Source organism: Mauremys reevesii, linkage group 1 (genome assembly GCF_016161935.1).
Source record: "Mauremys reevesii isolate NIE-2019 linkage group 1, ASM1616193v1, whole genome shotgun sequence".
NCBI classification, from domain to species: domain Eukaryota; kingdom Metazoa; phylum Chordata; order Testudines; family Geoemydidae; genus Mauremys; species Mauremys reevesii.
Genome location: NC_052623.1, coordinates 321,023,831 through 321,040,240, shown reverse-complemented (window position 1 = coordinate 321,040,240; position 16,410 = coordinate 321,023,831). Strand labels below are relative to the sequence as shown.

At 42.3% G+C, this 16,410-nt stretch overlaps 1 protein-coding gene across 1 annotated transcript in view; it reads left to right on the top strand.

Annotated features, from left to right (window-relative positions):
* GRM8 (glutamate metabotropic receptor 8) overlaps positions 1–16,410 on the top strand; it is a 485,373-nt gene that overhangs the window by 305,335 nt on the left and 163,628 nt on the right. Inside the window, exon 7 of the mRNA XM_039513552.1 lies at positions 137–337. Coding sequence (XP_039369486.1) covers positions 137–337 — 201 coding nt within the window. The remainder of the gene's footprint in view (positions 1–136; positions 338–16,410) is intronic.

The following is a 16,410-nucleotide window of genomic DNA, read 5'->3' as shown; positions in this document are numbered from 1 at the left end:
TGGATATCTGGGCCCTAATTTGATCTATCAATTGACTCTAATTGTTTATGATGTACTCTAGGAATGCACATAGGATTATGCACATACGCACAAGCACAAAGTGATCTGATTCTTTTTTTCCCTTTCTTTTCCATAGGCTTAGAAAGAATTGCAAGAGATTCAGCTTATGAGCAAGAAGGAAAGGTCCAGTTTGTAATTGATGCTGTATATTCCATGGCCTATGCACTACATAGCATGCATAAAGAGCTGTGTCCTGGATATATTGGTCTGTGTCCAAGGATGAGCACGATTGATGGTAAAGAGCTACTTAGTTATATCCGGGCCGTAAACTTTAACGGTAAGTTATGAGCATTTTTTTCTTCTTCTCTAAATTCTTCAGAAGTGACAGGATTTCTTCTATATATAGGACACTTTCAGGCACAGTGGAAAACACAGGATTAGAAGCAGTTCTCTTTTTAATCAGAAGTGTGAGTTTTTCCACCTGCTTTGAAACCCCATCGTAACATGAAGCTGCCGCTAAAAGAGGCAGACGTTTAAAAATAAGAATCTGTCAATCAAACTATTCTGGTGGAAAACTGCTATTATAGAAACAACCGGAGGACTCATGCAGTCCTATTGACAGATTAAATTCCTGTGATGGTGCTTGTTTGTGCATTTGTTAGGGAATGAATTGTAGAAAATGTCTTTTTGCAAATTATTTTCTTTTAAAATCAGTTTAATGATTTTCCTACAATAGTGAATAATTTGGAGGTTGCTTTGTATTTACATATTTAAAACTTGATTAAATAATTGCTATCTGTTCTGGGTCCTGTTCTATGTCATTGGTTTTGATTCAGTGATTTAGTCAATTTTAAGCCATGCACGGTGCTAAAAAAAACAAACAAAAAACCCCCAACAAAACCCACCACCACAACAACCTACACTGCATAAACTGCTATGCAGCTGGGATCTGCCTGCTGGAGAAATATAGTTACAGTTGCTTATGCCGCTGACAGAAGATGCTGTTAAAGAATATGCTTAATTTATAGGTATTAAATTGAAAAGAGCAGAACATACTTCATGGCAAAACAAAGTTACTGAAAATGTATGTTCTTTCATGAAAGTCATAATTGTTGTAGATTACATCTGTCATTATTTTCAGATGAACTGATACAGTATTCTTTACCGGATTCCCTCCCTCACCCCCCGCACGCCCTCATTTGGCTGTAATCCACATACTAGACATGCCTCCTAACCATACGCAGAGTAGCACTGTCTATCACAATATACTCCAATGACCTCAGCTGCCAGCCTTTTATAAAACAGCACAAGGTCATTTTCAATTTAGCTTCCAAGTGGAAGCTGTTTTTGCTTCAGGTAATAAACCAGACCATTTGGTTGATATGAACATTGTCTGTAGTTTGCAATATATTCATGCTTTCCTAAAAGATTTTTCTTTTTTCATCCTATGAAATTTTCTTGAACAGGGAATCCCTGTCTAATTCAATTGGGTTTGAATGATTCTTTAATGATTTTAAAGAAAACCTTGAGCAAAATAGGTAACTGACAAATGGGGAATGTTAAAATGACAAAGTATGCAGCATATTATAAGTTTGCAGTGATGTTTCCGATATTTTCCAATAAATATTCCTTTCAATCTAAGTTGTTAAGACATAAAGAAAGTGATCAATTTTCATTTGGTTGGTGTAGAAGTTTAACATATAAAGATAATCTGTACAGTTTATTTCAAACCACTCTCACCCTAAAGATTGATGTATTTGATTAATATCTGTTGTGATTTCTCTGGTCTGCTGTAACTGTTGCTGTAAATACAAGAAGATGAAATGTGGCATGTTTTATAAATATCATGATGGACACTGATGAGAACATTTTATCTTTTTTTTACATTAGTGATTTATCAGAAGTGGAAAAAAATGCAGATGAGATCAATTTTTCAAACCCTAAGAAATATTTGTGTTAATTAATCCCTTATATTGGTTTAGTCCACATACTATATTAAAGGTAAACTGCACTCTTCAGTCCTTTGGTCTGTGGAACTCATACTGAGGCCAGACAGTGTGCAGCAGAATTTGAGGACCAAATTCAGCCTCTTCCCTAGCTATAGAGGTCCCCTACGAAGTGGAATTGAAGTGGTTCTCAGGGTACTGTGCAGGAAAAAGGTGGACACAAGACTGTGTGGACCAGGACTAGAAGACTTGTTCTTGTATGGATCTTTCCATCATTTAACTGTTGTGGTGGTGGTAGTAGGGAAAGCTGAATAAGGGCCTGAAGCATCTACAACCATTGGTCTGGAGAAGATACGGGGAAAGCAGTGGACATGATATACCTTGACTTTAGCAAAGCTTTGGATATGGTCTCCCATAGTATTCATGCCAGCAAGTTAAAGAAGTATGGATTGGATGAATGGACTATAAGGTGGATAGAAAGCTGGCTAGATCATCAGGCTCCATGAGTAGTGATCAACGGCTCCATGTCTAGTTGGCAGCTGGTATCAAGCAGAGTACCCCAGGGGTCGGTCCTGGGGCCGGTTTTGTTCAACATCTTCATTAATGATCTGGATGATGGGATAGATTGCACCCTCAGCAAGTTCATGGATGACACTAAGCTAGGGGGAGAGGAAGATACACTGGAGGGTAGGGATAGGGTCCAGAGGGCCCTAGACAAATTGGAGGATTGGGCCAAAAGAAATCAGATGAGGTTCAACAAGGACAAATGCAGAGTCCTGCACTTAGGATGGAAGAATCTCATGCAGTGCTACAGGCTGGGGACCGACTGGCTAAGCGGCAGTTCTGCAGAAAAGGACCTGGGGATTACAGTTGATGAGAAGCTGGATATGAGTCAGCAGTGTGCCCTTGTTACCAAGAAGGCTAACAGCATATTGGGCTGCATAAGTAGGAGCGTTGCCAGCAGATCGAGAGAAGTGATTATTCCCCTCTATTCAACACTAGTGAGGCCACATCTGGAGTATTGCATCCAGTTTTGGGGCCCCCCACAACAGAAAGGATGTGGACAAATTGGAGAGAGTCCAGTGAAGGGCAACAAAAGTGATTGGGGGATGGGGCACATGACTTATGAGGAAAGGCTGAGGGAACTGGGCTTATTTAGACTGCAGAAGAGAAGAGTGAGGGGGGATTTAATAGCAGCCTTCAACTACCTGAAGGGGCATTCCAAAGAGGATGGAGCTAGGTTGTTCTCAGTGGTGGCAGATGACAAAACAAGGAGCAATGGTCTCAAGTTGCAACGGGGGAGGCCTAGGTTGGATATTAGGAAAAGCTATTTCACTAGGAGAGTGGTGAAGCACTGGAATGGGTTACTTAGGGATGTGGTGGAATCTCCATCCTTAGATGTTTTTAAGACATGCTTTGACAAAGCCCTGACTGGGATGATTTAGTTGGGGTTGGTCCTGCTTTGAGCAGGGGGTTGGACTAGATGATCTCCTGAAGTCTCTTCCAGCCCTGATATTCTATGATTCTATTAAGTCTCAGTCACTGGAAAAGCTCCAGAGCCTCTATAGAAGATACCTGGCTCTTCCCCAGGGGCGGCTCTAGAAATCACGCTGCCCCAAGCAGCGCGGTGCGCTGCGCCGCCCTTCCCCGGTCCTGCGATGGGTCCCCTCTTCCCGCGGCTCCGGTTGAGCTCCCGCAGTCATGCCTGCGGCAGGTCGACCGGAGCTTGGGACGAGCGGACCTGCCGCAGGCATGACTGCGGCGGGTGCCGTGGTCCCGCGGCTCCGGTTGACCTGCCGCAGGCATACCTGCGGGAGGTCCAGCCGAGCCGCGGGACGAGCGCCCCCTCCGCAGCCATGACTGCGGCAGGTCCGCCGGCCCAGCCTCCCGCCCTCCCCGGCGGCAGGGGATGCCCCCTACATTTTGCCGCCCTAGGCAGCAGCTTGTTTTGCTGGTGCCTAGAGCCGCCCCTGCTCTTCCCTACATGCATGTGGGATGCTGAGCTCTCACTTTGACCAGTAACACATCTCAGACACCTTCATGGACCTTCTGTTGTGGCTGAGAGATATGTACATGTGAAACATTATATTCCAAACTACAAGAATTTAAATGTAACAGTGCCCATGCCAGTAAGTGCAAAATAAATTTGCGTGTGCAATTCCATTTGAACTGCTAACTTCAATGTACCCAATGTACCATTGCATTAAAGCTCTTGGTTCTAGAAAGATTAGAAATAAATGTTGGAGTTGGTTATGGGGAACTCACTCTGCCTTAAAAAGTTGGTAAATATTTTAATAAGGAAATGGGTGGAAAAGGGGTAAAAAAGGGAATGGCACATATCTCTAAGGGATTTTGCTAGCCTCTTATCTGAGAGGAGGTCACTCGTGATGATGGGGCAGTGTGGGGAAGTACCTTTCGCATTCAGACAAAATACAGCTTATAAAATACTAATGAAATAAGCTGCAGAAGTGTGTTCCTATGATCCGCAAGCATAAAAGGTGGTATTTTAGTTATTTTCATAAAAATTGCCAGTATTCCTGTTGGTAAATAATACATAAATACACTGAAAGCAACATTAAGGGAAAAAAGGGCAGAAAGTTAGAGCCTGATCTTGCAAGCTCTCCAAAGTACAGCTCTCACTGATTTCAGATGGCCCTTCCTGCTGGGAAGGCTGACTGAATCAGGCCTGGTTTTGCAAGAATGTAGCAATTTTCAATAGCCGGGACAATGAGCATTTTACCAGCTATGTAGATTATTTTTTGGTTTGGCTTCAGACTATCCTTGCTCCGATTCTGTTCAGACTGTTTAGATGTTGGGTCACTTTCTCCTCTCTATTACTCCCATGCAACCATATTGACCTCAGTGGGATTTCATGGGTGTAACTGCTATTACTATAATGTCACATTGAGTCCTATACCCATGGCTTTGTTAAAATTGATTAAACATGATGAATGATATGAAGAATACTTTCACAGCACCCAGAAAGCTTTGATGGACAGGGAAGAATAAAACTCTGTTACCTGGAAATAATTGTTTAGCTTTTGAATGCAGGTAATCAGTCTTAAAAGTGCTTATTTTTGATGCCTCTTTGTTTACTTATATTTATATTGCAAAGAAGATTTTATTCCCCTGAAGGATTCTTCCATGTAATATTCTGTGACACTTTCATGACAGCAGGGTCATCATAATCTCCAAAGCACAGTGTATTGATGTAATTGATATGACATTAGTTTCTGCTTAGATGAACTTCCACAAGTTACATTTTAAATCCAGAATATCACATAGCAGAATTTGATCTTAATAGGGATAGAACTTTTACATTTGTAATGGGAATGAGGAAATTTGATGGATGTGTCAACTTTTGCACATGAATCCACTTTAGTGAATTGTTCAACCTTTTCTGGAATGTATGCAGGGGCGGCTCTAGGAATCAGGCTGCCCAAGGCAGCGCGGTGCGCTGCGCCGCCCTTCCTCGGTCCCGCGGCGGGTCCCCTCTTCCCGCGGCTCCGGTTGAGCTCCCGGGGCAGGTCCACCGGAGCCCCGGGACGAGCGGACCTGCCGCAGGCATGACTGCGGGAGCTCCACCGGAGCCGCAGGAACAGCGGACCTCCCGCGGGCACGGCTGCGGACGGTTCGCGGGTCCGGCGGCTCGGCTTGAGCTGCCGCAGTCATGCCTGCGGGAGGTCCAGCCGAGCCGCGGGACGAGCGCCCCCTCCGCAGTCATGCCTGCGGCAGGTCCGGTCGTCCGCAGCTCCGGTGGACCTCCCGCAGGCATGACTGCGGCAGGTCCACCGGCCCAGCCTGCCGCCCCCTAGATTTGGCCGCCCCAGGCACCAGCTTGGTTTGCTGGTGCCTAGAGCCGCCCCTGAATGTATGTGTGGGTATTTGTTGTTCTTGTTGTGCTTATTATTATATTTGGTTCTTGGGACACCTACCAAACAAAGCAAGCTATATTGAAAGCACAAACCATTGCTTTTCATATATAAGCAGCAAAGAATCCTGTGGCACCTTATAGACTAACGTCTGTTAGTCTATAAGGTGCCACAGGATTCTTTGCTGCTTTTACAGAACCAGACTAACACGGCTACCCCTCCGATACTTTTCATATATAGTGGCAGTTTAGTAGTTAATTTGGTTTGATAGGGGAACCTTGAACAACTATATTTTTACAGCATTTTGTAGTGTCATCTGGAAATGTAGAGTTTGTGAAAGCTGGGAAAATCCTAAGAACCCTGTTTTATCTCCAGGCCAAAACTATTTCAGTATTGCCAACTCTTGTGAATTTTTTGACTAGTAATGGATTTTGGAGGGTTCTGGAATCTGTCTCATGATGACGTGAAAAGCTCTAGCCCTTTTAAGAAGAAACTTGGGCCCCCGCCACACTTGACCCCTTAGGCTGAAAAGCCCAAACTCCAGCCCAAGCTGGAATATCCACATTGCTATTTTTTGCACACTAGCTTGAACCCTGCAAGTGTGAGTCTGTCTATCTGGGCTGGAAGGCTTGCTCCCATCCCAGTGTAGACATACCTTCAGTAGCTATCTAAAAGGGTGAAAGAAGGTGGTGGCTGGGCTCTATGGCCACTGTCCCCTTCACAATCCTCAATTCCTATACATAAATTTGTGAGGGAAATAATACAGCTCCAAGTTATACAATATATATCCCCTGGGTCTTCTCTGGGGTTACTGCTGGCCCAGCCACTAACAGTATGGATCCTGCAAAAGCCACTCTGCAGTAAAAGGTGGAACCAAACAAGACAAGTAGAGTCAGATACTGTCTGTACCTATGGTTTTTGTCTTCATAAATTGATGGGTCCTTCCCAAGGATCCTCAAGGAACAAAGCTTGGAAGTTCTCACTCTCCGTGGTCATTACAGGCCCTCTGGCCAAATCCCCACAAAGAAACAATTAACAGAAAACTCCAAAAGGAGAACCTCCTAAAGGTTTCCTACCTTCCACACTTATCCCCTTTGACTTAGATTTTGTAATATGGTAAATTATTCTTTGTCTGAAGGTATTTAATTAATTATTTTTTTCAGCAAATGCACAAAAGATCATCCTTTGTTAAAAAAGCAAACATGGAAAATTTCATCCCAAAATGTTAAAATGGTGGGTGACTGAAGACTGAAGGCAAGAATGGACATGAATATTCAAACCCACATATAATTGTGGCTGCTATCATGGAATTAATTTAAAAAAAAGTAATTATATAATGTATTTTTAGAAAAAATGAAGTAAATATTCATCTACAGAAGACAGGTTTTAATGAATGAAGACAGAAATTTCAGAAAGGATTTTGAACCAACAAGTGAGTCATAACTATAGCATCAGCTGTTTGTATAATTCATAGGCCACTCCAATAACTTCCAGTTACTACTAGATTGACCTGAATCTTGAAATTCATTTACTGTTAATATGCAGATCACACTTTATATAATTTTTTTTCTCAGATAAATATTCACCCTCCATTGCTCTCCTCAAGTACACTCAATACATGATGTTTCATTAGCAAATTGTTTTCCAATATTTGTGTTCTTATTAGGCGTAAAAATATACTCTTGGCTTAAAATGCAGAAACTTTGAAAATCCAAATCAAGTTTTATTTTCTCATGGGTCAAACTGTTAATACATACTGTAGGAAGATTCAATGGATTCCTCAGTTAATACTGGATTTTACTTTTTGCATACACAAATGTTAGTTCTGGGGAAGTGCATGAACAGACCTGTACATAAGAACATAAGAATGGCCATACTGGGTCAGACCAAGGGTCCATCCAGCCCAGCATCCTGTCTGCCGGCAGTGGCCAATGCCAGGTGCCCCAGAGGGAGTGAACCTAATAGGCAATGATCAAGTGATCTCTCTCCTGCCATCCATCTCCATCCTCTGACAAACAGAGGCTAGGGACACCATTCCTTACCCATTTTGGCTGATAGCCATTAATGGACTTAACCTCCATGAATTTCTCTAGTTCTCTTTTAAACCATGTTATAGTCCTAGCCTTCACAATCTCCTCAGACAAGGAGTTTCACAGGTTGACTGTGCACTGTGTGAAAAAGAACTTCCTTTTATTTGTTTTAAACCTGCTGCCCATTAATTTTATTTGGTGGCCCCTAGTTCTTACATTATGGGAACAAGTAAAACACTTTTCCTTATTCACTTTCTCCACACCACTCATGATTTTATATACCTCTATTATATCCCCCCTTAGTATCCTCTTTTCCAAGCTGAAAAGTCCTAGCCTCTTTAATCTCTCCTCATATGGGATCCACTAATCATTTTAGTTGCCCTTCTCTGAACCTTTTCTAATGTCAGTATATCTTTTTTGAGACAAGGAGACCACATCTCTATGCAGTATTCAAGATGTGGGCGTATCATGGATTTATATACGGGCAATAAGATACTCTCCGTCTTATTCTCTATCCCTTTTTTAATGATTCCTAACATCCTGTTTGCTTTTTTGACTGCCGCTGCACAGTGCATGGACATCTTCAGAGAACTATCCACGATGACTCCAAGATCTCTTTCCTGATTAGTTGTAGCTAAATTAGCCCCCATCATATTGTATGCATAGTTGGGGTCATTTTTTCCAATGTGCATTACTTTACATTTATCCACATTAAATTTAATTTGCCATTTTGTTGCCCAATCACTTAGTTTTATGAGATCTTTTTGAAGTTCTTGACAATCTGCTTTGGTCTTAACTATCTTGAGCAATTTAGTATTGTCTGCAAACTTTGCCACTTCACTGTTTACCCCTTTCTCCAGATCATTTATGAATAAGTTGAATAGGATTGGTCCTTGGGGAACATCTCTAGTTACCCCTCTCCATTCTGAAAATTTACCATTTATTCCTATCCTTTTTTCCCTGTCTTTTAACCAGTTCTCAATCCATGAAAGGACCTTCCCTTTTATCCCATGACAACTTAATTTATGTAAGAGCCTTTGGTGAGGGACCTTGTCAAAGGCTTTCTGGAAATCTAAGTGCACTATGTCCACTGGACATATGTTTGTATTGACCCCTTCAAAGAACTCTCTAATAGATTAGTAAGACATGATTTGCCTGTATAGAAAGCATGTTGACTTGTGCCCAACAATTTATGTTCTTCTATGTGTCTGACAATTTTATTCTTTACTATTGTTTCAAGTAATTTGCCCAGTACACACAAATGAACATGAACAAGTTGAGGCTGGGTCTGAAATCAGGCTCTAATGTGAAAAGGACACCACTGAAAAAAAGAAATATTGAGGAAATCATGGTTTTAAAACAACGAAGTTCATACATTGATTTTTAAGAAGAAAATATAGCCCAGTGAAGAATTAATCCACATGATGTTTGGGGCCAAGTTCTGCAGGATGCCATTTGCCTTCTGGAGGTGCTGAGTAATCTTAGCTCCCAGTGAAATTAGTGTGAGTGGAGGATACTTAGTATTTCATATGATTGGGCTCTGTGGTGGGATCTTCAAAACCATGTACGTGATTTAGGACTACAAGTTCCAATGAAAATCAGTGTGCTCCTAACTCATTTAGGCACTTTTGAAAATCCAACTCCAAAAAGAGTTACTACAGAAATAAAGGTTTGCTGTGGCAGCTCAGGACACCGAGAGTCTGTATTTTTGAAAAGATTTCATTTATATTGTCATTATTAAGTTGTAGTTCATTGGTTCCTAATGCCCACAGCCCTTTTATGTTAGACACTGAAGAGCTTATAATCTAAGTATAAAATGAGAGACCACAGGTGGGTACAACAGGCAGATGGGAGAGCACAAAGTAAAGGGAAAAGGATCATCTATATTGTTCTTACTGGCTTGTGCCAGACATCAGCTGAATCAATCAGTACCCTAGATACTGGACAAGCAAAGGGAAACCCGAGGACCACAGGATGGCGAAGTAGCAGTGGAGGAGGAAAGTCTATTAGCAATGGTACTAACACTTGTGATGTTATCACCATTCTTGTGGTGATCAGTTTTCTTTTAAAGCCCCAGCTCTGGACTCTATTGATTACCAAGAAACTTAACTTAAGGGGTGTTTTTGTTTTTTTAAGTTTCTAGCCATTATGGTTGCAGAGAAATGTTGGAAAGTATGATGGGTGTGTAAACTGAAAACACAAAAACCAGAGGGCAAATAAAAAGGACCCCAAATGTATTATTATTTTAAATCTCATTGATTTTTTTGGGAGGTGTGTGTCTAACTTTTGATTTTTGAGTGCTTGAGACAGGCAATTCTGTATCAGCCTTTCCTTTTCACTATATAAGAGCCAGGCGGTGGTATAATTATTATCTTGTATCACAGAAGCCTGATGTCCAGTTTTTCTGTTCTTCTGTGCTAAATTGGATAAGGATTAGATCTCTTAACACCTTATTGGGAATGTGGCAGGGGTGATTCCAAATAAATTCAGTTCTGACATGCTAATTTCTGTAATGGAATTAATCTAGCTGGATATACAAGAGGCTAATATTGTTCAGTGGTCTGAATCCCTCTTGCTGGTTTTATGTAACATGAGGTTTTAAGCTCATACAGGGGGCATAGTTTGGAGACACCGTGATTCTTAGATACCTAATGAACTTAGATGACTAGAATGATAGGTTGCACAGAATGATAGCGGGGCACAGCATAAAACATTATTTTATTAACTCTTAAGGATGGATATGAAAAGCAGCATTTATTATATGCAGATCTATCTATCTATCTATCTATCTATCTATCTATCTATCTATCTATCTATCTAATATCCCACATAATATTTCATGCCATGGAGGAACAGCATCAAACACTCTCAGCAGCTGTTTAATACTTGATGCATAAAGGAGAGGTGATAGAGGACAGTCCTTACTGGTTACAATGAGTATGCAAAATCTGAAATGTATCCATTAGTCGTCACTTGGGATGCAACCAGGTTAAAATACATTGTCCCTATGTGATCACCAGAAGGCCTAAAGCCCCACATTTTTGAAGAGCCGTCAATATTAATCTCCACCTCATATGGAGAGAAGATTTATGAGCACCAAAGAAGTGCATCCGTAATGGCATCTTTTTCTTAGGCAAATTAAAGAAGTATCTTATTCAGGCTGGGTACAAGTCTCTTAGGTGCTAAGTGCTTTACAGTTGTTGAGTACCCTTCATGCTGAGATGAGAATCCTCAAGATGTTTCAAGACCAAACTTATTGTTAGCAAAATGCCTTAGTGATAGATTAAGTTGTAAGAATCCTCTCAATAAACTCTGATCCCATGAATCAAGCAAGCAGGGATTATGCAGTATGTTTCTCTTTACATATATTTATCTAACTCCTAACATAAGAACAGGCATACTGGGTCAGACCAATGGTCCATCTAGCCCAGTATCCTGTCTCCTGACTGTGGCCAATACCAGGTACTTAAGAGGGAATGACCAGAACAGGTAATCAAGTGATCTACCCCCTGTCACCCATTCCTAGCTTCTGGCAAACAGAGGCTAGGGAAACTTCAAAGCATGGTTTTGCATCCCTGCCCATCATAGAATCATAGAACCATAGAATATCAGGGTTGGAAGGGACCTCAGGAGGTCATCTAGTCCAACCCCCAGCTCAAAGCAGGACCAATCCCCAACTAAATCACCCCAGCCAGGGCTTCATCAAGCCTGACCTTAAAAACCTCTAAGGATGGAGATTCCACCACCTACCTAGGTAACCCATTCCAGTGCTTCACCATGCTCCTAGTGAAAAAGTTCTCCCTAATATCCAACCTAAACCTCCCCCACTGCAACTTGAGACCATTACTCCTTGTTCTGTCATCTGCCACGACTGAGAACAGTCTAGATCCATCCTCTTTGGAACACCCTTTCAGGTAGTTGAAAGCAAATCCCCTCTCATTCTTCTCTTCTGCAGACTAAACAATCCCAGTTCCCTCAGCCTCTCCTCATAAATCATGTGCTCCAGCCCCCTAATCATTTTTGTTGCACTCTGCTGGACTCTTTCCAATTTTTCCACATCCTTCTTGTAGTGTGGGGCCCAAAACTGGACACAGTACTCCAGATGAGGCCTCACCAATGCCCAATAGAGGGGAATGATCACATCCCTCGATTTGCTGGCAATGCCCCATCTTATATAGCCCAAAATGCCATTAGCCTTCTTGGCAACAAGGGCACACTGTTGACTTATAGCCAGCTTCTTGTCCACTTTAATCCCTAGGTCCTTTTCTGCAGAACTGCTGCCTTGCCACTCGGTCCCTAGTCTGTAACAATGCATGGGATTCTTCCTTCCTACGTGCAGGACTCTGCACTTGTCCTTGTTGAACCTCATCAGATTTCTTTTGGCCCAATCCTCTAATTTGTCTTGGTCCATCTGTATCCTATCCCTACCCTCCAGCATATCTACCACTCCTTCCAGTTTAGTGTCATCTGCAAACTTGCTGAGGGTGCAGTCCACGCCATCCTCCAGATCATTAATGAAGATATTGAACAAAACCGGCCCCAGGACCGACCCTTGTGGCACGCCGCATGATGCCGGCTGCCAACTAGACATGGAGTCATTGATCACTACCCGATGATCTAGCCAGCTTTCTATCCACCTTATAGTCCATTCATCCATACTTCTTTAACTTGCCGGAAAGAATACTATGGGAGACTATATCATACTGTGCTGCCCAGTGCAGTAGACTGGGAGCTGACCTTGTTCATGAAGTGAGTTCCAGAAGTTGACTGTATGTTATATGGAAATACTTCCTTTTGTTTATTTTTAAGCTGCTGCCTATTAATTTCATTTGGTGACACCTAGTTCTTGCGTTATGAGAAGGAGTAAATAATACTTCCTTATTTACTTTCTCCACACCAGTCATGATTTTATAGGCCTCTGTCATATCCCACATCTATCATATCCCCATTTGGGAAGGCAACGCTTGCTCATGTCAGGAGGGCAATCACAAGGGAAATGCACATTTTCAGTATCTATATCTCTTTATGTAGCAGAGTAATATGGGCCTTTTTCATTGTCTAAAATTAACCCTCATTTATGAATTAAAATAGAGATATGCATGTTTGCCTTCATCTATAGGTCATTTAAGTAAAAATGCTACTGATTAACTGACAGGTGACCAGTTTAACAAAAATGAAAAGCCATCATTTAAGGAGGTCACCAACAGTGAAATAAACTCGGCACGTCTTTTCAGATTTCCTTCTGAAGAGGAAAATAGCAGCTTCTCAATCTTAAAGTGAATGACAGAGAAATCAGATAGACTTAATTCTCTAGAGCAACAATTACAGAGGGAACTAGAAGAAATGTATGATTAATAGACATTGCCTATATTCAAACAGACGTATTGGAGCATGAGCTTTCATGAGTGAATGCATGTCCACTACATGCATCTGACGAAGTGGGTATTCACCCACGAAAGCTCATGCTCCAATACGTCTGTTAGTCTATAAGGTGCCAAAGGACTCTTTGCTGCTTTTACAGATCCAGACTAACACGGCTACCCCTCTGATAATTGCCTATATTATTAGACATTATTTAATTTTAAACTTCTCTTGTGGATTTCAGTATTTACTAGCAGTTAACTGAGTTTCAGTCTAGTAATCAAAACTTCCCACTCCAGGCCAATGGGGGCTGCGGGAAGTGGCGTGGGCCGAGGGATGTGCTGACTGTGGCTTCTTGCAGCCCCCATTGGCCTGGAGTGGAGAACCGCAGCCAGTGGGAGCTGCGATCAGCCAAACCTGCTGACATGGCAGGTAAACAAACTGGCCCAGCCCTCCAGGGGGATTACCCTGGTGGGCTGGGTGCCGAAGGTTGCTGATCCCTGCTACACAGCAAAGAAAAACCTGTGGCTGCCCTGTGCCAGCCGACTTGGTCTCGCAAGGCGGTTTCATTGCTGTGTAGACGTCTGTGCTCTAGGACCCTGCAGAATGAGAGGGTTCCAGAGCTTGGGCTCCAGCCCGAGCCTGGAAGTCTACACAGTAATGAAACAGCCCTGCAGACCAAGCCTTGCAAGCTCAGTCACCTGGCATGCGCCAGCCATGTGTTTTTCTTTACTGTATAGACATATCTTTAGGCACTATTCTCAACACAGAGAGGAGGAGGTGGTTCACCCCCTCATAACTTTTAGTCCTGTGATTGAGGCATTCATTTGGGATGCAGGAGAGCCAGTTTTGAATCCCCACACTGGATCAGGATTTGAACCCAAGTCTTCCCTCTCCCAGGTGAGTGTCTTAACCGTTGGGCATAGGGTAGTCCAGAGTGGGTCTCCTTGAATCTCTCTTGTTGAAGCTCTTCCACTTTGTGTTAAATACATTGATAGTCATTGGAGTAGAGAGAGAGTGAGAAGAACTGTCTAGCCTGCTGGTTAGGGCACTGATGTGGGATACCCAAGTTCAAGTGCCTGGTCCAATTAATATTAAATTATTTATACAAAATGAAACTGCTTCAACAGGAGACATTTGTTCGACCTGAAACTGAGTTTTTTCAATTAACTGAAAATTCTGAAAAAATGTTAGAATCAGTTCAGATTGAACTGAATTCTTTTTTCCCCCATTTTTGTAACTGCCAGCGAACTGAAAAATCAGTTATTGACCCCGCTTTATCTAACCTTGTTACCAGGTGTGATCTCAAGTGAGATCAAATGACAAGAACTTAACCAAACAACCTGGCTCACCCAGGAAACAAAGGTAACATTTTCAGGAGCACCTATGTGACTTAGGGGCTTTTGAAAATTTCCCCCTAAGAGTCTATCAGCCAGATCTAGGTTTACACTGAGTCTGATTATGACTTCTTCAGTGTCAGAAAGGAGTCTGAAAGCTGGCTTCTGGGGACCCCTGAGGATTCCTCTAGGGTAAGAGAACTCCCCTAGTGTAAGAGACCTAGAATTCCTTGCCTAGTGTTCTAAGTGGTGGAGAATTAGTATAGGTGGCCCGATGCTGCTGCTGCCACCCTCTTCACAGCCCTCTCCAGTGGTGTGGCCAGAATGTTGCTTTGCTCTAGTAGTTGTACTTGTTGAAGTCTGTTGTAACTGAAGGTAAGTTAGGACATCCTTGAATCTGCTCTAATTTTTTTCATGGGAGAAAGCATCCCTTGTCGTTCCCCATGAATAGAGGCTCATAAAGGTGGTATCCAGCCATCTTTGCCAACCCTCCAGCTTAGGAACTGTATTGAGCATAGCTTGACTGGACCTGAAGATTGGGCACCAGAGGTTTAGGCTAGTCTGATCATCTTGAACATGAAATAAAAATTATATGCCTCAAAAAGTCCTTGAAGCTTCCTATTTCAGTTAGTGAGGAGATTTCTCTCTGAGTTCTTCTATTACTGCCTTAATCAAATGTTACTGACATGAATAAAAGTGAAATCATCCTGAAGCAAGGATTTGGTTGTAATTCTGTAATCTCTAGGGGTACATGATCAGGATGATTATGCACTAGTGAGTTTCACTTCAGCATGACTCGATCTATGCTAATTTCTTAAGGTTATTAACTTTTATAATTATGTTAAAGTTTAATTAAGAAATTAGTTTGAAATGCGGGAAATATAGAGGCCTCTTCATTAGCAGTTATAGTTGCAGGCCCAAAGTCTTTCAAACTCCTCCATAGAAGCCTGCATAACAGGGTGAATTTGAAAAGGGTGCGTCTCCTTGTTAGTTACAGCTCAGCTAATGAGTGGCAACATTGTCAATTTGACTGTTACAATACTAAGGCTACTTTGATTTGCTAGTAGTTGTACTTGTTTGTAAAGATAAGATTGTGTGATAGACCCAGGCCATTTGGGAACAGCAGAGTAGTAGAAGGGAGATATACTGGCCACTGGATAAGCAGTTTTCTGTTCCCTGAGTGACCAGAGCAGGGGCTGCTCCAGGCTAATGAGAACACCTGACTCCAATTAACCTGCTAAGAGTCAGGTGAGGCTGTTAAGCACCTGACTCTGTGACGTTATTGATATAAACTGGGACCATATAGAACATGGTTTGCAACCAAGGTCCTGTAGTGGCACCAAATCTTAGGTAAAGGGGGTCATATAAGGTGTCTAAGACCAGGTTATGGGTTGCTGGTTATGATTGTGCTGTCTGTATGCATGTGTCATTTTGTAGTTGAAGTTATAAGTATTGGCTCTGTACTGTCTGTATTTTGTATTGTGCTCTGCTTCTGGGTGACACCGCAGACAAGTTGGTGTTAGCCCTGCCTAGCCTGCTTGATGGCCCTTTAAGGACCATCAGCTACACAATTGACCCATGGAGAGAAGGCAGACATGCCTTGTGACTCAGCAAAGTATGCAGGGACTTGTCCATGTGACTCCAGACTCCATTTTGCTGTAATTTTCCACAGTAAGGACAAAGAGGTTCTTACACCTGGAAAAGCCTATATAAGGCTAATGCCTCATCTCCATCTTGTCTTCAATCCTGCTTCTTACCTTTGCTACAAACTGAAGCTCTGCACAAAGGACTGACTGACCCATCCCAGCGGGGGATGTACTCCAGAGACTTGATTTGAACCTGCAGTTTATTCCATCACTGCTAC